General features: G+C 44.9%; 1 protein-coding gene across 3 annotated transcripts; it reads right to left on the bottom strand.

Moving 5' to 3' along the window:
- Positions 1–665: 665 nt before the first annotated feature.
- LOC133800968 (uncharacterized) lies at positions 666–15915 on the bottom strand. Of its 3 annotated transcripts, XM_062239087.1 has the most exons (8): positions 15331–15915; positions 14753–15245; positions 14457–14611; positions 14214–14378; positions 14035–14139; positions 13881–13947; positions 1045–1146; positions 666–948 (listed from the first exon to the last, which is right to left on the bottom strand). In XM_062239087.1, exons 2-8 carry the CDS (start codon positions 14795–14797, stop codon positions 859–861), a joined length of 729 nt encoding a protein of 242 aa, XP_062095071.1. In that variant the 5' UTR covers positions 14798–15245; positions 15331–15915; the 3' UTR covers positions 666–858. The 3 variants fall into 3 exon arrangements, with proteins under 3 accessions (XP_062095071.1, XP_062095070.1, XP_062095072.1); XM_062239086.1 differs by lacking the exons at positions 14753–15245; positions 15331–15915 and having other exon boundaries at positions 14457–14738; XM_062239088.1 differs by lacking the exons at positions 14035–14139; positions 14753–15245; positions 15331–15915 and having other exon boundaries at positions 14457–14738.
- Positions 15916–21317: the final 5402 nt, after the last annotated feature.

Below are 21317 nucleotides of genomic sequence, written 5' to 3'. Positions count from 1 at the left end.
TTTTAATAGTGACTTTGGCTGAAATTTGTTAGGAGTTTATCTAACAATTTCCCTAACCAACCTACTATTACATATTTTTCATCCGAATCGGAAAACTCATTTGCACAATCATCAAAATCATATAATGACTCATCAACAAGCATGTATTATTATTTTAAAATCTACAATCTAATTGAACTAGTTTTAAACTAAAACCATAAAATTGAATATATTGACACTACTATAAAAACGGGATTTCCCGATAGTTTTTAACTGTCGCTATTGAGTAACGACGACAGTCGACTAACTGTCGTATTTGCCTATGTCGGCATAGGGTAGCTACGCCGATAGTTATTAGGTGTCCCTTATTAGGTGTCGCCGTTGCTGGCAACGCCGACAGTTATTAAGTGTCGCCGTTGCTGGCAACGCTGACAGTTAATAGGTGTCACCGTTGCTAGCAACGCCGATAGTTATTATGTGTCGTGATTGACTATCTATGGTGACAGTTTTTAACTGTCGCAAAGTTTCCACACCAGAGGACATTGCAAATATGTTGTCAATGCCCTCTAGTTTCAAAATCAACGCAACAATTGCAGTAAAATAATGCACATAAAAAATTAAATTGAATTAACATTGGTAACATTAACTTTACATTTGATTAGTTCTAACACTTTCTAAATAAAAGAAATACATAGTTCCAAAAAAGTTTGTCATAAAATGAATATTTAGCACAGTATGCACCTCAAAAAGCTAAATTAACTACCTATAATTTGTTAGATTGATTTTGTATTTGATTAGTTCTAACGATTTCTAATAAAAGAAATACAATGTTCAAAAAATGACTAAATCCCCTCACATAGGTACTAAGCATGCATGCCATCATTTAGCGAGTTGCGGTAGAATATATTTTGTCCACTCTTCTTGAACTTCATTAAGTTTAGCGTTAGTATATGGTAAATCTGAATTGAACTGCAAATAATTTAAATTATAAGTTACATGTCAAATATATATGAAATTAAAATATAACTTTATTAAAGTTAAAAGGTAAACACATTTAATTATTACATTATTCGATAGATATGCTCTGGTTCTTTGTTGTGAAATGAGATCCCTAGCATACTTCATGCAGTAGATACCGCACTCTGTGGTTTTTGGTTGTTGTCGGCACTGTTAACATAGACAAATGTAAAAGTATATTACATATTCTTGTTAGTATACTTATTGTACGCCCTGATTTTCCCACGTGCTGTTAGCGGGCTGAGATACGGCCTAATCATGTCTACCACGTGCACATCCCTAAGACCGGAGTTGCCATCGTAGGATCCTACCTCCTTAGCTCGAGGTAACCAAAGGGTTCGTCAAGATTACTTAAGGACTGAGTCTGGACTCTGAAGGCCACAGGTCGAGGGAAGTATCCAGCTCGTGGTACGAGCTAGAGTTGGAGGTTGTGACCTTTTATAAAGTCAACCACGCAAGGTAAACGTGCATATATCAGACATCACGTGTCTGATATATCCCTGACTTCTCGGACACACAGCATGAACGTGCGTATTCAGACACCCATGACTGGGTTGGGCCCTGCGGCCCATTATCCCCCTTACTTATTGATTAGACCACACTTCATGTGTCAGGTTTTAGGAATTAATCATGAATGTCACAGAGTTGACGTGATAGGTAAGAAGGTCACAGGATGACCTTCTTACCAACTCCCAGGTGCCCTCTCCTATAAATATGGAGACCATGGGAGTTGCAAAGGGTTGGATTCTATTGTGTAAGAAATACCCTGTAAAAGAATACCAAGCATATAGCAATAATATTGACTGGTGGAGTAGAAGGATTTTAACCTTTGAACCACCTAAAAAACGTAATTGTGTCACCAGCCCATTTTAAAAAAATCATTCATCTATTTCGGTTCAACATAAGCACTAATCCCTTCCTCTTATTTTCTTAATTACCTGTTGGCGAAGAACCGCATCAACAGTTTGGTGCTTTCATTGAGAGCTTAGTTAGATTGGTGCTATCGCAAACATCCAACTATGGTGACCACTCGATCCAGACACGGTAACGAGACAGAACAACATGATGGGCAAGAGGCTCATCATATCGCCATCCCCAGTGAACAAATTCCTGAGGTCCAACAGTGGCCGGGCAAACAGCCGGTGGGCCAAGATGACACTGGAAGTTCGGCGCCTCGGCCACCTAATCCAAACCCAGATTTTTACAGTGCGGTAGAGATGGAAAACGCTCAGTTGAGGAGCCAACTAGCAAAAGTTAATCAGCAGATTAAGGAGGTGTTGGCCCGACTACCCCCTCTTACAACCGACGCTAACGTCGGAAAGAGGCAAGGCGAGACTCATAAGTCCCATCGGGGTAATCGGTCCAGGCCTAGCCACTCGGATAGACCTTCGACAGCCAACTATATTCCCTCATCGCACTGTCGAGAGGCAAACTTCGAAGAAGCACCTAGAGCCGAACAACAACAGTATAGCCGTTCAGTCCGAACTTCAACTCCCAGCTCCTAACCAGCCTCGAGCGCGCCCAGGAGAGCTCGAGGGAATTCCAGGAGGAGATCCGGGGAGGGCTCACAGCATCAGCCCGTCCCCACCAGCCGTCCTGCGCCTCGTCCAGATCGCTAGGCGCGGGACCTGTAGGTTGGCAGGGCCGAAAGGCCCCCACTTAACTTGATCCGCCCTGACGGAACCAGGATCGCATCTCCAGTCAGGCATCCTCCGTCTCCAATAAGATATCTGTCTCCTCCTCAGCCCATCCGAGATATTCCAGCCTACAGAAGTAGTAGGAGAAACCCGCCGTCCGCAGGACCTTCCCGACGTAGCAGGGTGCCGAGAGAGAGCTCGGATCCTCACCCCCAAAGGCAGACTCCGAGCTTCTCTAACAGGAGCTACTGGACCGGCAGTCGCCGGAGTGACCTTTCAGGTGGAGACCTCCGTCAACATTTAAGCTCGGCACAAAGTCCTCCAACCACCCAGGGGGGCGACCTTCGAGATCGACCTTAACTCTCATAGAGGGGGGCCAGTAGGAGGTAGTAGCCATGCTCGCTCAGGGGGAGACCTGTCCGAGGTGCGTAACGGCGAGAACGCCCCAAATAACCTATCTCAAGATAGGAGGGGCAATAACCCACCAAACGTACACAGTGGATCCAGAGCTATTGAGTAGCCCCGGAATAACCAAGGAAATCAGGACAAACCCTCGAGCACCTGGCTCAGATGGAGGAGCTAATGAGGAAGCTCCTGTCGGAGAAAAAGAAAGACGAGTATGATTCGGGGGACGTGCTGGAACTCTTCGCCCCCAGCATAGCAGCAACGGCTTACCCACCCGGTTTCCGTATGCCGCATCTGTCCAAATTCAACGGAGATGGAGACCCGTTGGATCATCTGGGGATGTTCAACACCCTGATGATGACCCACAACATTGGCCCTGAGCTAAGGTGTCTGATCTTTCCCTCCACACTAACTGGACCAGCCAGGCAGTGGTTCAAGAAAAGCAAAAGACAATCAATCAGCTCCTGGAAAACTTTCTCGGCTGACTTCAAAAGGGCATTCCGAGCCTCCCAGGCTGCCCGCGTCAAGGCCGACTCTCTGGCTAACGTGAGGCAGCAACCCGACGAGCCTCTAAAGGCTTACCTGAGCAGGTTCGCAAACGTCGCTGCTCAGGCCAGAGACGCGGATGACAGCTCCAAGCTCATGGCCTTGAGGACTGGAATCCTCGTCGGAGGGGGACTCTAGAAAGATATACAAATGAAGGGAGTTAGCTTAGTGAACGAGTTCCTGAATAGGGCCCATGAATGGATCAACTTGGAGGAGGCCGAAGCCTCAGCTGCAGGGACCAGCCAGGTCCTTGAGTAGCCCGCTGGAGTGAGGACGGAGGTCATGACAGCGACCCAAAACGCCACACAGAATAACCAGTTCGGTGGAGGCAAAAGAAAGGGGAACGGCGAGGGCAACCAGCATAACCCAAAGAAGAATAAGTCCGTAGACAAATTTAAGCTCGTCTACGTGACTTATACAGAGCTCATCCACTCTAGGGAGAACATCTTCCTAGCTAACTCTACTCGCCTCCCCTGGAAGAGGCCGGAGTCGTTGAAGCACCAAAAGGGGAAGAGAGACACCTCCAAGTTTTGCCGTTTTCACAACAATGTTGGCCACAATACTGATGATTGTAGGCATTTGAAAGATGAGATTGAGACTCTCATCAGAGCCGGCCCCTTGGCTCAGTACGCGCGGAACAGGGTTCCAACAAGTCGACCTGCTCCAGAAGTCCCGGTCAGTCAGCCCAGGTCTCGGATAGATCAAGACGTCCCTCCTCCCGTGATAGGAGGAGAAATATCCACGATCTCTGGAGGTCCGCATTTAGCTAGCGCGAGTAGCGGTGCCCAGAAGAGGTACGTAAACGAACTCAAGGCGCATAATGGAGTGGAGTTCGTCCCGGAGCAGCGTCTGCCAAAGCAACTGCGAGTGGAGAGGCAACTGATCATTTTTACGGAAGAAGATGCGGGCCATGTCCACTTCCCTCATAACGACCCTCTGGTCGTAGCAGTTCAGCTCGCTAATCGGAAGGTTAGGAGAGTGCTGGTCGATAATGGGAGCTTGGTAAACCTCCTATTCCGGTCCACACTAGAGAAGATGGGTTTGACTGTCGCCGAGCTGAAGGCGACCTCCATGATGCTGTATGGTTTTTCGGGAGAAGGATTAGCGGCCATAGGGATGATCGAGCTGGTGATCACCCTAGGAGAAGGACCTCGGACAGTCTCCAAACTCCTCGAGTTCGTGGTCATCAACTGCTCCGCTGCGTACAACGCAATTTTGGGCCGACCCACACTCATAGCTTTTGAGGCCGTCACTTCCATTCGCCACCTCGCGATGAAATTCCCTACTTCCACAAGAATATGCACGGTCCGTGGCGATCGGCTCGCTGCCAGGGAATGCTACAGCATTTCCATGAAGGGAAAATCGAAACCCGGGTAGCTAGCAATGGCCATCCAAGGTGGTGGAGAGGAATCTCAGGAACCCTTAGCTGATCCTGAGATTAAAAAACCTCAGAACGCCGAAGGGGAAAATATCGTCTTAAGTGAGGATATTGACCCCCGAATAGGCGAGGATAAGTCCGAGCTCCAGGCAATTGAGGAGCTCGAGGAAGTAAACATCGATCCACAGAACCCTTCACGGATGGTCAAGCTCGGGAAAAACCTCTGTAGCAAGAGGAAAGCGGAGCTGATCAAATTTCTGCGGGATAACCTGGATGTGTTTGCGTGGTCACACGAGGACATGGTGGGAATCAGCCCGAGTGTCATCATGCACACCCTTCATTTGGACAAAAGTGTTCCTGCAAAGTCCCAGAAGCAATGGCGCCTAGGAACAACTCGGGCTGAGGCCTTAGAGGAAGAAGTAGCCCGGCTCAAGAAATGCGGCTTTATCCGTGAAGCCAAGTTTCCGATTTGGGTCGCCAACCCCGTGCTGGTCCCGAAGCCCAATGGGAAGTGGCGGACCTGCATCGATTTCTCCGACCTGAATAAAGCCTACCCCAAAGATTGTTTTCCCTTGCCAAGGATTGACCAACTGGTAGATGCCACGGCGGGGCACGAGCTCATGTCCTTTATGGACGCGTACTCAGGCTATAATCAGATCGCCATGAATCCGGCGGACCAGGAGCATACCAGCTTCATGACCTCGACTAACGTTTATTGTTACAAGGTCATGCCATTCGGGCTGAAGAACGCCGGTGCTACGTACCAGAGGTTAGTAAATAGAATGTTCGCCAACCAGATCGGGAAGAACATGGAAGTGTACGTTGATGACATGCTGGTTAAGTCAAAGACTGCCGATAACCATGTTTCCGACCTGGAGGAGTGCTTCAAGATACTAAGGGAGTATGGCATGAGGCTTAATCCACAAAAGTGCACTTTTGGAGTCGCATCTGGAAAATTCCTGGGTTTCATCGTCAATACCCGAGGAATTGAGGCAAACCCCGACAAGATCAGATCATTGCTCGAGCTTCCCTCACCCAGGTCGCACAAAGACGTCCAAGGCCTGACAGGAAGGGTGGCAGCCCTCAATCAGTTTATTTCAAAATTCACCGATAAGTGCCTGCCATTCTACAACCTGCTCCGAGGAAATAAGAAGTTCAAATGGACAGAAGAGTGCGAAAACGCTTTCCTTGACTTAAAGGCACATCTGGTCGAGCCACTCGTATTATCCAAACCAAAAGCAGGAGAGCCTCTTTTTCTCTACCTAGCTGTCACAGAGGATGCAGCTAGTGCCGTATTAGTCCGAGAAGAAGACCGGGTTCAGAAACCTGTCTAATACATCAGCAAGAGACTTCTTAGAGCTGAATCCCGATACCCTTTGATGGAAAAATTGGCGTTCTGCCTATCACGGCCTCCCGAAAGCTCAGGCCGTACTTCCAGTCCCACTCAATACACGTCATGACTGATCAGCCTTTAAGGTAGATTTTGCAGAAACCTGAAGCATCGGGACGCCTGTTAAAGTGGGCCATCGAACTCAGTCAGTTCGAGATTTTGTACACCCCACGAACTGCTATAAAAATTCAGGCCCTGGCTGATTTTGTGGCAGAGTGCACAGGATTCTGGGAGGACCCTGTAGAAGACTCACCCCAGCTCACCTCGGCCCGGGCGTCGTGGAGGATCTTCGTGGATGGTTCATCCAATGAGAATGGCTCCGGGGTTGGAATCATTTTAATATCCCCTGAGAGACATAGATTCCACTCGGCGCTGAGATTCGAATTCAAAGCTTCCAACAACGAGGCCGAATACGAAGCTTTACTGGCCGGGCTAAGGATAGCCCAGGAGCTGAAGGCGAGCTCCGTCCAGTGCTTTAGTGACTCCCAGCTTGTGGTGAACCAGGTTCTAGGCGAATATCAAGCACGAGGACCCAAGATGGCTGCCTACCTAGCGAAGGTAAAAGTTGAGTTGTCCGCGTTTGGGCGAGGCTCAATCGAGCAGTTACCTTGGGAGAAAAACGCTAACGCAGACGCTCTTGCCAAGCTCGCCACCTCCGGGGAGACGGAGGCTCTGGGGTTAGTTCCAATAGAGTTCTTGGAAAAACCAAGTATAGAAGAAGTCAGGACAGAGGTCGAGATGATCGACGCTAGGCCGACCTGGATGACCCCCATCCTTGAGTATCTCGCCGAGGGGAAGCTACCTGAAGGGCGTAATGATGCGCGGCGAGTACTGTACCGGGCTCCAAGGTATACGATGGTAGATGGGACGCTGTACCGACGTGGGCACTCCCTACCTCTCCTACAATGTGTTCTTCCAAGCGAAGCAAAGGCCATCCTGCAAGAAGTGCATGAGGGTTTTTGCGGAGATCACACTGGGGGGCAAAACTTGGCCCTAAAGGTCCTGAGGCAAGGATATTACTGGCCCACTCTGTCCAAGGACTCGATCTCGTATGTCAAGAAGTGCGACAAGTGCCAGCGATTTGCCACAGTTGTCCGAGCTCCCCCAGTCGAGCTGAAGATGATCTCTTCCCCATGGCCATTTGCAGTTTGGGGGATCGACTTGGTTGGCGCCCTCCCTACTGGAAAAGGCGGGGTCCGCTACGCCGTGGTGGCCATTGACTACTTTATGAAGTGGGCTGAGGCAGAACCTTTGGCAACGATAACTTCCAAAAAAGTCCTCGACTTCGTGGTTAAGAGCATTATCTGCCGATTCGGGCTGCCCAAGAAGATCGTTTCCGACAATGGGACTCAGTTCGACAGTGACCTATTCACCGAATTTTGCGAAAGGTACAGGATTGTGAAAAGCTTCTCCTCCGTGGCCTATCCTCAGGCGAATGGCCAGGTCGAGGCCGTCAATAAGACTCTAAAGGCGAGCCTCAAGAAGAGACTAGACGAAGCGAAGGGGGTCTGGCCAGAACAGCTCCCCCAGGTTCTATGGGCATACCAGACCTCGCATCGGACTCCTACGGGTCATACTCCTTTCTCCCTGACCTTTGGGAGTGTGGAAGTCCTCCCTGTGGAGATTAAGGTACTTTCGCACAAAGTCCAGGCATATGACCAGGATCGCAACCACGAGCTACTTTGCGCTTCCCTTGACTTGGTTGATGAAAGACGAGAAGATTCTCAACTCCAGCTCACGCACTACCAGCAAAAAATCACTCGCTATTTCAACTCAAAGGTCAAAAAACGCGCCTTTAGCGTTGGCAACCTGGTCCTCAGGAGAGTTTTCTTAGCCGGGAAGGATCCCAAAGATGGAGTATTGGGACCGAACTAGGAAGGGCCATATCAAATCATCGAGGTCATTAAAGAAGGAACTTACAAATTAGCTCGGCTCGATGGAGGGGCAGTCCCACGAACTTGGAACGCCATCCATTTGAAGAGATATTATCAATGACCCCCCTTGTAAGTCCTAAAGGCCATTTTTTATGTATTAAGCAATGAGAATTAACTTTTTGTTTATGATTGTACATATTTACAAGTGTAATCTAAAGTAACCACGAAAGACCATTTCCCAGTTACTTGGGGGGCATATGGTACCTGGATATAACCAGGTCGCCTTAAAGACTTAGAAGTTAATTCAAATCGATTGATCGTTGTTTTTCTTAAAAGACACGAGATATTGATAAAAATTAACGCGAACTAAGTTCCTGGACATAACCAGGTCATAAAACTTAGAAGTTAATTTAAATCGATTGATCGTTGCTTTTCTTAAAGAGCACGAGATATTGATAAAAATTAACACGAACTAAGTTTTCAAACTAAGTTCCTGGACATAACCAAGTCATAAAACTTAGAAGTTAATTTAAATCGATTGATCGTTGCTTTTCTTAAAGAGCACGAGATATTGATAAAAATCAACACGAACTAAGTTTTCAAACTAAGTTCCTGGACATAACCAGGTCATAAAACTTAGAAGTTAATTTAAATCGATTGATCGTTGTTTTTCTTAAAGAGCACGAGATATTGTTAAAAATTGACACAAACTAAGTTCCTGGACATAACCAGGTCATAAAACTTAGAAGTTAATTTAAATTGATTGATCGTTGTTTTTTTAAAAAAACACGAGATATTGATAAAAATTAACGCGAACTAAGTTTTCAAACTAAGTTCCTGGACATAACTAGGTCATAAAACTTAGAGGTTAATTTAAATTGATTAATCAGTATTTTTTCTTAAAAAGCACGAGATATTAGTCAAAAAATTAACACGAACTAAGTTTTTCAAAATAGTAACTAAAATGAGTAAAGGCAAAAGGAAGTAAATCGATTAAAAGAAAAAATTCATAAAACCGATTGTCTCGAGGTAGAAAAACCTCATGCAAAAGTTACAACAAAAAAAAATGAATAATAATAAAAGAGTGGGTGCAAAATGGAAAGGCCCTAGGCTCCACCAGTCGGCCCCGTGGAGGTCGCCGTCTCGCCCTCTAGCTTGGCTACGACGGAGACTTCCCTGGTCTCAGAAGGTGCCTCTTTCTGGAGGCGAGCTTTAAACCCCTCCAGTAAGGGCTCACAGACGTCCGCTCCCAAGAAGGAGAAATCACCGTCCGAGTTGTAGACCCAGCAGTGGTAGAGCATGTCCTCCATGGCGGAGCTAGAGGTTGCCTTCTCGGCTTCCAGAGCGGCCTTGGCCTCCTCGGCCCCAGCCTTCGCACTAGCTCTGCCCGCACAGCGGCGAGGACGTCTTTGGTGGCATCGACCTCTTGAAGCTTAGGACGGGCTTCAGCCAGCTCGGCTTGCGCGGCCGCCAGGGCATCCTTGGCCTCCTTTTCCTTCTGTTGGGCCGTCTGCAAGGAAGTTTGATGGGCGGCCAAGGCCGTCTGATGCTCGCCCCTCATATCCTCGAGCTGGGCCTTGGCCCTGGCTATGCTCCGGTGAAGGGCCAAGATGCTCTGCAAAAACAAAGAGGCAACTGCCTTAGGAAAAAAAAAAGAGGAAAAGCAGGGCAAGGCATAATAATAAAAAATCGTAGAAGGGTAAAGTCAGCTTACCGTTAGGGCCATGCCCAATGAAGATTCCATTATGCCCACCGGGCTCCTGGTTTCGATGGCCCGCAACTCCCTCTCGTTGAAGCTGTAGAAGTGGCTGACGGCGTAGCTCGCCGTCTCATACACCGTCCCCCGAAAGACATCTGGAATCTTCTCCAGGTCCTGGGGGTCCACCGGGATACGTACCTCGGGGGGCGCAGTTGCCGAGGTCCCGAGCTCTGCCCCTGTGTCCTGGACAAAGGCCGGAGCTCACGGAGGGGGTGGGGGCATGTTCTCCACTATAGTAAGAGGTGTAGTTTCCTCAACCTGGGCAGCTGGGGGCTGCTCTTTCCCCTTTGCAGGGGACTTGGTGGGGGTCCCAGCGGCTTTCTTCGCCACCCGAAGCTTCTTCATTTTGGGCCCAGAAGCCCCAACTGAGGAGTTCCCTCCGGTGAACATAGCTCGCAGGTTCTTTCCCCCGGGCTGAGACATCTCCTCTGGCAAAACAAAGACAACATCAATATGTCAGTAAGCAGTCATGCAAAAACAAAAACGAAGGGGAAAAAAAGGCGAAATTCAAGTATATATATATATACTAAAGGGAATCCTACCCCCCGAGCTAGAAGAGGAATCTATGGTTACGACCATCGGCCCCGGAGCTTCTGTGGGGGGATCTAAGACAATTACTTCTCGAGCTGGCACAGGTTCTGTATCCGAGGCTGTCTTAGGACTAGACTCTTCTACGCATTGCCTAAGACCCGGAGCTATGACACCCTCCCAGAGTGATGGCCATGACCGAAGGTTAGTCCCATATTCCTCGAATAGGACCGACCTAAAGGCTAGGGTGTTGTCTACAGCTATGGTACCCCTAGGGCGACTACTTTCGTAATCCAGCACGAGCTGGTCGACGCAATGAAGCAGGGTTTCCTCAAAGTCTGGGTCACTTCGGTGGCGTCGGACGAGCTGTTTGGGATTGAACCTAGCTAGCCGGGGGTCTGCAGTGGCCCTATCTAAATTCCTAAACATGTATGGGTTACCTTGGCCGGAGGGACCTGCAGCTGCTCCGGATCGGATCCTCTCCTCGTCCGTTCTTTGGGCGACCTCCAATGCCTGCTTCCTCGTCCTCACGAGGGGCACCTCATCCTCCTCATCCTCATCCTCCGCGGCCTCCTCCACAGAGGTAGGCCTCATGTCGCGAGCTGGGGGAGGCACCCGGGGCCTCCTCAGGTTCAGAGTCTGGCCTGGGGAGATCAGCTTGCAGGCTAGCGTCGTCTCATCTGTCACGAGCTAGCGATAGTCCTTTTCACTGGGGGCAAGCCCGCCAGTGTCTCGTACTGGCTCCCGAGGATCACGGACTTCTCTGTCCTCACGAAGATAGCTGCAGAATTAATCTAAGTCAGAAATGGATACAGGGGGAGCTAACTGATACTTAACTTACGAGCTAAGGTTGAAAGGCACTTACGAGGATGGTTGAAGTAGTGCAGCTCGCAGTTTTGGAACCCCGTCGACATAAAGAATTGGTCTTTGAAGTCGTTGGGGTGGATGGGAAGCTCGATGACCGCAGCCGTGTTAGGGAACTGGGTCAAGTAATAGAACCCGTCACCTCGCCCCCGCTACTCCGGGCTGGCCTTGAGGCAGAAGAAATACAGAATGTCTGCAGGAGTGGAGACCTCCCACTCCTGTTTCAAGAACAGGTATCTTAACCCCGCCAACAAACGGTAAGAGTTGGGGGGGAGCTGGAATAGGGCCAACCTCACGTAGTTGAGGAAATCGGCGAAGTACTGGTCCAGCGGGAGGAAGGCCCCCGCCTTGAAATGTTCATCGCTCTAGGCCGAGAACACCTCATCAAGCGGCGCGCAGCTCCGCTCGCCTTCTAAGGGAAGTCGGGCAATCACGGTTCCTCTCCCCAGCTCGATGTTATGGGAGAGGAATATTTTGTTTACCCTCGCCTGGTCAGTGATCTTCGAGACAATCTTCTCCGCCTCGAAGAATGCGTCGGGGGCCACCTCAAGCTCCCGTTCCACTGCTGGCCTGAAGTTGGGAATCGGGGATTCAGCCATCACCTCCTTTCCCTTATTTTGTTGGGAGGACGAGCTGCCTACGGACTTCTTGGGAGCGTTCTTCTTGGGTCCTATCTGGTCGCCTAGCGAACAAAAAGAAGAAATTTTAGAAAAAGGCGACCTAAAAATGGAGAAGAATCTGTGTGTTTCCTTGGCACGAGCTGAGGTAAGCCCAGCCCGTGGAGAGTGAGACCACGCGGTTCTTCGAACACACGCCTGTGCTCTCAACAGATCCCCGATTACTTGGAATTCGTGTGTCAGGAGGGTCAGGATAGAAATTTGCCTTGGAAGGAAAATTTCAGTAGGCAAGAGAGGCAAAACCGCCTGTGAAGCGTGTCCCCTAAGCTACCCGGTTTTGCACCCAAAATACTGGGTATTTTAAACCAGCATACCTAAAATCCTACCCAGAAAATTTCCCCAGAAAACACACCCTATAAACTGTGTTCCTAAATGGTTCTCTACTGCAAACGATACCCTAACCTAAAAGGCTTTCACCCTTCATGCCCACAAAAACCAACGGAACATTGCATGCGGCTACTAAAATATTTACCTAGGCTACAGTGAAAAATAATTTCAAAACATGCATGGTCAGGAGACTTACAGAGTGTTCTGGTTGAGAAGAGGATGAAGGGATCGCCTGGGTTGGGGCTTCGTCGGAGTAGTTGATTCCAAAGCTTCAAGGGAGCCCTTGCACCTGAGCTTCTTGAGTGCTGGGAATGACGACCGGAAAGAGGAAGGTTTTTCTTTTGAAGATGAAGAAGAGAGAAGAAGAAGAAAAATTATGGAAAATTTCAAAAGAACGGGTGGCCCATGCGTAAGGTGGCCAACCCTTTTATATACGTGAAGGGCCACGTGAGGAGGGCCGTTGGATTGCCCTGATGTGGGATCCAAGGCTCTCCACTCGACAGACGAAACGACGACTGAGTATAGGCTAGGCCATTTAATGCGGTTCTCGGAAGACGTACCGACACGAACCACGATGTTCCACGTATTCGGCGCCTGCGTAAAATGTGGAATATGAAGAGTTCATGGGGAAGCCTAAAAGCCCCTACTGTGGCCCTATGCGACGTCGTGTATCACGAGCAGGGGCTTGGGGGGAAAATGTACGCCCTAATTTTCCCACGGGCTGTTAGCGGGCTGAGATACGGCCTAATCATGTCTACCACGTGGACATCCCCAAGACCGGAGCTGCCATCGTAGGATCCTACCTCCTTAGCTCAAGGTAACCAAAGGGTTCGTCAAGATTACTTAAGGACTGAGTCTGGACTCTGAAGGCCACAGGTCGAGGGAAGTATCCAGCTCGTGGTACGAGCTAGAGTTGGAGGTTGTGACCTTTTATAAAGTCAACCACGCAAGGCAAACGTGCATATATCAGACATCACGTGTCTGATATATCCCTGACTTCTCGGACACGCAGCATGAACGTGCGTATTCAGACACGCACGACTGGGTTGGGCCGTGCGGCCCATTATCCCCCTTACCTATTGATTAGACCACACTTCATGTGTCAGGTTTTAGGAATTAATCATGAATGTCACAAAGTTGACATGATAGGTAAGAAGGTCACGAGATGACCTTCTTACCAACTCCCAGGTGCCCTCTCCTATAAATATGGAGACCCTGGGAGTGGCAAAGGGTTGGATTCTATTGTGTAAGAAATACCCTGTAAAAGAATACCAAGCATTAGCAATAATATTGACTGGTGGAGTAGAAGGATTTTAACCTTTGAACCACCTAAAAAACGTAATTGTGTCACCAGCCCATTTTAAAAAGATCATTCATCTATTTCGGTTCAACATAAGCACTAATCCCTTCCTCTTATTTTCTTTATTACCTGTTGGCGAAGAACCGCGTCAACACTTATAATTTAAATCTTATGTTTTATAAAGTTGAATGTTACTTACTTTTGGACTATAATACTTTAGACTTATAACTCTTTTTCCTTTTTCCATATCATATAGCGTGAAAGCACTACACATAATAAAAGTATTTTAATTAGCAAACAAGTTTTATTAAAAAGATAATATACTTTAAGGAATGAAACTTATATAAACTTACAGCCTAACTATATTTTTAATCTCAATGCATAATTGAAGGTTAATGGGATCCAAGAACGCCATTGAATGTGAGTAAGGTTGAAATAGCAATAACATCCAATGTTCACTAGAAAACAAACAATCAAATATTTAGAAGATGACTATATGAAATTAACATTTCAAAACTCAATATAAACTTACTTGTTATTCCAGGGACAAATAAGGAACTGCTTCTTGCCCATTTGAATGAATCGATCTTTAAGTGCTTGGGCACGCTTATTCTCATGACCTACACTAACTTCACTTGGATGCTGAAATGCGTACAAATGATCCAACCCATTGATATGTAGTATATCATCCAGCAACCTAGAAATTAATCATATTTAATTATAAAAGGCATGCATATAATTCAAACTTTAAATTATAAAAGACGTGAATATATACCTCAAATACAATATCATTGGACTTTGCCCAATCTTGTCCATGTTGCAAAATTGCGTCACATCATTCTTGAAAAGCGTAGCAATCGTGTTGTATCCAAAAACATGCGATGGGATATTAATCTTCTTGTGGTAGTCATTATCCCATGGTGATACAAACTTCAATAAAGAGGTCAAATTGCTTGACATAGATGCCGAATCATTGTGAGAGATTGACACTAGCTCCTGTGTCAATGGCTCTACAATAGTGAAATTATTAAGCATTAACATTTGCTAAGTTGATTATGGTAATTAGAATACCTCATGCATAGTTGGCGGAACTTGTGGTTCTGGTGGAGTAATCATTGGTTGAACATGTGGTGGTGGTGGTGGAATAAGCACTTGTTGAACATGGGGTTCTAGTGGTGGTGGTGGTGGTGGTGCTAGTACTGGTGGAACAACCTCTTATTCAACATATGGTGCTAGTGGTGGTGGTGGTGGTGATACATTAGAGGCTGCTCTTCCCACACAAGAACCAGATGCATGCGATGACTCACCGATATTGCTATGTGTCGATCTAAATTGCTCCATCAATTGATTTAACTTCTCCTCAGTTCGACAGTTCCTCTCATCAGATTGTCAAAGTTGCTCTTCCAGCCTATTAATGCGGCTATCTTCTGAAGTAGTTACTTCAAGCTGACTTTTTCTCCGTAACACGTCTAGAATGCTCAGGGGTGCCCAAAGTCAAAGTTAGGACATCTTTGGATCCTTCCACCACCAAAGTTCCTTCTGCTACCTTTTGTTTGTAGTCAACCTATATACAAAATCAAATTAGTTAATAATTAATACGAAATTCCATTTAAAAATGTTAATTAGTAAAGAAGTAAAATTATACTCACAATCTTCTCCATAATTGATGCTACATCCTCAGTTGACTCTCCTTTTAGTCCTTTCTTATCCTTAACCACATATCAGCTCTATCAAAATCTGTTTGTTCGTGGCCTAATTATGCTTCAAGTTATTGCTCTATTTGTTTGTAACCACCCCGTCCTGTGCGGTGATTGTATTTGTTCTGTGCCCGCGCACCTTGTTTCTTTTTCTTAGCTCAGCCCACTGAGGAGATAATCTCTTAGCAATGAATCCTTCCCAATCATCTTGTTTGATCCAGTTGCTCCATGCATCTGGTGGATTCATTGCAGATGTTTGAAAGCTTGAAGTAGTCAAAATATATGACTACTTGAGCTTTGAATATAAATGAAATTGAAACGTTAATATTTCATAATATAAATCATTCATACTATTTTTTATGATTTAAAACGGACATCACTTCCCCTATATTTGTAACCTAACCATCTGTCAATATCAATACAAATAATTTAATCAATTCAAACAACAAACAATTTTTCTTCCTTATATCTCCCCCAGCACGCAATTATATAGATATCATAGAACCTACTTCACTAAGACATGCAAGTTCTCAAACTTCCGTTATCACTGCAGTACACAATTATAATCCCATAACCTACTTCACTATGGATGAATATTTAAGATATTCAAACTCCTCTAACATACACTTGTATAATTTTAAAAAGAATAAAAGAATATACCTCTGAATATGTTTAAACAATTAGAATCTAAATTAATAAGTTTTAACCATTAAAACATACCTAAGATGATCCATTTGAACTTTAGATTGCTTTCTGAAGCAAAAATCTGAGATCAAGAGTTTTATCCCGAAGAGCCTTTCAAAAACATGAAATAAAATAAATAAAAGAGTAATAAGTTTATGTCTAAATCCCTGTCAACATTTACTTTCTAAAATAATAATACTAAGCTACCAAGCTAAGTGAGATGATATATTTATATAATAGCTACAAAACAATAATATTGGTAAGAATATATATATATATATATATATTGTAGAGTCCAAGAACTTTACTTAGCTAGTTAGATAGTAGTATTATAGTATTTATAGTATTATCTTTGTAACTGTGGATTTTTGGTTCAGACCGGGAATTATTTGGACACTCATAGTGGTACTTATAGATTTTCTAAGTTTAACCTATAGTTTAAGAATATTAATGTTAACCTAAGGTTTGATTATACGACTGATATTAAGGATAATATTTATTATACCATAAGGTTTAGATAAGGACCAATAGGATTTTAGGCACATGTTATGAATGGGTGATTAAAGATTAAGTATTTTGAGGATTAAAATTTAATAAGGGTAAAAGTTTGAATGCTATAAGGTCAGTCAGCAGCTTTGAATACGTTGAGGGCTTAGTCAAGGCTGTTTACTCCATTCAAACTTAGCTAAAAATGTGTAATTTCGTGTTTAATTAATCAGCGTGTGCCGATATATCGCAGCACGTAGATACGGAAAACACGAGACGATGCACGACAACCTCGGGCATATTGGCCCAGGCGATATATCGCCTACAGGGGGCGATATATCGCCTCCTTCAACATATTTCAAAAGTTTTTGAATTCTTTTTCCTTTCAGCCATTCAACCTCTTGATAAGTCCAGCATCTTTTTGAACGAGTCTTCAGCCTCTGCTGAACGATTATTCAAATTATTTTCACCTAAAAAGCTATTATTTTTATTCAAGTAAAATTAAGATCCTTTCATTCCTAAACTCTATAAATAGGACCTAGTACCCAGCCATTATTCATCTTTTGCTCTAAGTTCAGAGGCTGCAAGTGCTAAGTGAGTGTGAGAGTGTAAACACCTGGTTTGGGGAAATCATAAGCTTGATCATCATAAGCTTATCAAACACTTTGGGAAGTAAGGTTTCATAGTATTTCGGTTCGAGGTTTAGATTGGCCTACAAGTCTTCAAGGTATTTCCACACTCTCTAGTTCATTGGTTTCATGTTATTTTTCCTTCTCATAGTCTTCTACTCAGTCATCTAACCTCACTCTTGTTTTGGTTAGGAAATCTAAGAACTTGCTCATAAGTTTTTGGTAAGTATGTTTCTCAAAGGTTTAGTCATTCCATTCCTTCCATCCTTTTCATTACTTTTCCTTCAATCTACTCACCAAGTTATACATGGTTTTAGGAGTGTTCCAAAAGTCCAAACGCTGTCCTCTTATCCCGGTAACTTTGGTAAGGAAAATAGGATAGAAATGCATATGTTATATGTTCTATATGTTATCTTATGTTTCTTATGTTATGATAAGTGTTATGAAATATGTATGTTTGTAGGCTTAGGCATATGACCCATTTGACTAACAAGACCCCAAATAGATTATGGGCATATGACCTACTTAGCTCGTAGGACCCCACTAATCTCATGGGCATATGACTTGTTTAGTCTATGGGACCCCAAGTAATAATGGCCATTATAGTATGTGTATGTAATAAGTGTTATGTTATGTCTTTATGTTTATTATGAAATTTATGTACATGATGTATGTGTTAGATTTTCCTTGCTGGGCATTAGGCTCATTCCTTTTTGTTTTATGTGCAGGAAAATAGCTTTAGTGGCGGTAAGGTTCGTGGATGCTTGGGATTGTGTATCGGTGGTGAATGGATTCAAGGAGTCGAGAGTTCGATTTTCGAGGATGTGGTCTTATTTTTTTTATGATCTTTACATGTATTTTCCGCACTTCTTATGTAATTCCTTTCATTTTAAATCATGTTTTGTTTTTAAAGACAATGGGATCCCATATCCTACTTATTTTATGAGAGTAACTTTTATTTCTACAAGTTTCTAATAAATTTATGGTATTTTCGCAAATATAAGTTTTATTAAGGATTTGTATGTATAGTTCCGTTAATGGTCCAAAAGTCTAGAGTAGTGGGTCATTACAGTTGGTATCAGAGCGAACGGTTCCTTCGCATGAAGTTCTCCTTGATACACATGCTCAAAGCTCTTAATCTGACCGCCAAGTAAGTATGTAAGTTACAAGTTAATTTGCTTATGTGTATAGCTAACAACTTTAGTGTTTATGTTTTCAGTTAAGTATGAACGGAGCTTTAACCTACCAAGATATCCGAGCCACTAAGGCCTTAAAAAGAATAAGGGAGCCAAGAAACACTGTAGGAGCACTAGAAAGAATCACAAGAAGACTGCTCTTGTTCCACCAAGAAATAGGTCACCTTCAAGAGTCTAAGCAAATAATGTTAAGATCAACGGAACAATATGTACTTATAATTAGGCTATTTAAAAATTTCCATCCTGTAATAGCAGCCTTAGAAGAAATATGGGAAAACATGAATGATGAGGATGAACTACCATTAGCAATGCGTTATTACTTCCTCTTAGTTAGGTTCACCGCAAAATTCGAGTTTCAGTTCACAAATGAGAAAAAACATAGGATTCTCACAAACCTTCCTAGAGGACATTTTGATGCTCATGACAATGATGATTATGAGGAGATAGATGACGATATGCTAGATGAGGGATCAGATGTAGAAGATCCCGGTTTTTAGATTAGTAGTTTTTATTGTTTGTTTTATTTACTTTTTTTATGATTGTAATAAGTGAAAACTGTTTTTCCAAATGAATAACATGCTATTTTATTTTCATGTATGAGTTTGATTCTATTTTCGCAATCATAATAAATACTAAATAAAATGAATAATGACTAAGTTCGGTGAGGGTGGATACAAATCAATGAACCAAGTTTCCTTATTGAGAGTTAGGGGGCCATAGTAGTGGGAACGATTTTACTGATCCCAGCCCTCCCTCAATATGGTTAACTTTGGAACAAAGATAAGTTTTGAGCCTGAGAATTAAGTCATATAGGATGATTAGAAACACACTTAGAAAATAAAGATGACTTGTTTTTCTAAGTATAGAAACCCACTCTAATGATAAATAAAGACTTATATAATTTTTCATAAAAAGTCATAATAAATAGGTCCGAGATATGTTTGTTTTAGAATAAGTTCTTGCCTTAGAGCCTATTAGGTAAAGTTCTAACATGTTTCTTTCAACTGTTGGGACTCTGCTACGATGTCGCTCCGAAGATCTGCACGCACCAACGGAAACGCCTCCAACGACGTCCCAGCAACCAATGAAGTCCCTCCAGTTCGCCGAAGGGGAGTGCGTGCTACTGCCCGCCGCAACGCGCCGGCACCGCCAGCTGACAACACCACAGAGATCGCCAGACCGCGGCAACAAGTCGAGGAACTTCTGTAGCAACAACGCCAACAGGCTCAAACTCAGCCGCAGCCGCAGCCACAGCAAATGGCCCCAGCAACCCAACAAGTTGGTCCATATGGGGGATGGCCTATGAAGAACTACGCGCCGTATCCAGTACAGCACATGGAGCCAGTGTATGAGAGGTTCCGCAAGCAGCACGCTCCAAACTTCGAAGGGACTACAGAGCCCTTTGAAGCAGAAGAGTGGCTAAGGAATGTGGAGCCGATTCTGGCCCACATGAATCTCAGTAATGCGGACCGCATATCCTGCGTCTCGTCTTTGCTCAAGAAAGATGCCAGGATATGGTGGGACTTGGTCCAGCAATCCCATGATGCTGCCACCATGACGCGGACCCGATTTGTGGAGCTGTTCCACAAAAAGTACTACAACTCAGCTGTACTCGCTTCAAGAGTTGAAGAGTTTTCCAACTTGAAGCAAGGCAATTTATCAGTGGAGGAATATGCTCGTCAGTTCGACCGCTTAACAAAGTTCGCAGCAGAAATGGTTCCAACCGATTATCTGAGGGTAAACAAGTTTGTTAGAGGACTTCGACCAAAGATCGAGATGGGGGTTAAGCTAGAAAACCCGGGAAACACTACATATGCCGACGTTCTTGAGACGGCAATCGAAGCAGAAAGGTTGCAGGCCAATGTAAGTAAAGAAGAAGCCAGTAAGCCTGAACCTAGACAGCAGAGCCAACCTCAGGCCAGTCGGAAAAATAACAACCATAACAGCAACAATCAGTCTAGCAATAGCAGCAAAAATCAGTCCAGCAACAACGGTAACGGCCAGAAAAGACGGCATCCTGATAACAAGAAGTTCGACAGCGATAAGAAGGCACATACGAATAATGGGGGAAATAGGTCGGGCTACGTGGAATACCCGCCATGTACTAAATGTCAGAAGAAGCATCCTGGAGAATGCCGCGCCAACACCAAGGAGTGTTTCAACTGTGGTCAAGAAGGGCATCGTAAAAGAGACTGTCCTCAGCAAAAGCCAGAAGGGAAGAAGGACGAAAAGATGGTTCCTGCTAGGGTTTTTACTTTAACCCAAGGAGAGGCCGATGCTAGCAACAAGGTGGTCACAGGTCAGGTTTCTATCCTCAATAACTTATGTCATGTATTATTTGATTCGGGAGCCACTCACTCGTATATCTCGTTAGGAATGATAGAAAAACTAGACAAACCTAGTGAAAGATTTAGAACTAGGTTTGTAACCGAGTTGCCTTCGGGCAAAGTAGTTCTATCATCACGAATAGTACGAAGCGTACCGATCAAGATTGAGGACATAGAACTAGAAGGAGACCTGATAGAGCTAGTGATCAAGGACTTCGACGTAATACTAGGCATGGATTGGCTAGCACGACATGGCGCAACGATCGACTGCAAACGCAAGAAGGTGATGTTCGAGACTCCTGACGGCCAGAAACTATGCTTCATGGGACAAGCTTCAGGACTACGCACCCCGTTAGTATCATCTCTCAAAGCTCAAAGAATGATGGAGAAAGGATGCCAAGCATTCTTAGCCAGCATCATGAACGTGGAAAGGGAGACGCCGCTTAAGGTTGGAGATGTTCGAGTTATACAAGAATTTCCAGAGGTATTTCCTGATGACTTGCCAGGATTTCTGCCAAATCGAGAAATAGACTTCACGATAGAGTTAGTGCCAGGCACCGAGCATATCTCTAAGGCACCATACCGGATGGCACCTACGGAACTCAAGGAGTTAAAGA

The sequence above is a fragment of the Humulus lupulus genome, chromosome 9 (genome assembly GCF_963169125.1).
Source record: "Humulus lupulus chromosome 9, drHumLupu1.1, whole genome shotgun sequence".
Classification (NCBI taxonomy): domain Eukaryota; kingdom Viridiplantae; phylum Streptophyta; class Magnoliopsida; order Rosales; family Cannabaceae; genus Humulus; species Humulus lupulus.
This window is presented reverse-complemented; position numbering and strand designations above follow the sequence as displayed.

What these genes read in the sequence shown, in the direction of transcription:
- LOC133800968 (XM_062239086.1), bottom strand. Translation starts at nt 14,722, where the DNA reads ATGTTAATGCTTAATAATTTCACTATTGTAGAGCCATTGACACAGGAG. An exon ending in ATTAAAAATATAGTTAGGCT is followed by an intron (nt 13,948 to 14,034) that starts GTAAGTTTATAT and finishes TATTATGTGTAG; the next exon opens with TGCTTTCACGCTATATGATA. An exon ending in TAAAGTATTATAGTCCAAAA is followed by an intron (nt 1,147 to 13,880) that starts GTAAGTAACATT and finishes CTATGTTAACAG; the next exon opens with TGCCGACAACAACCAAAAAC.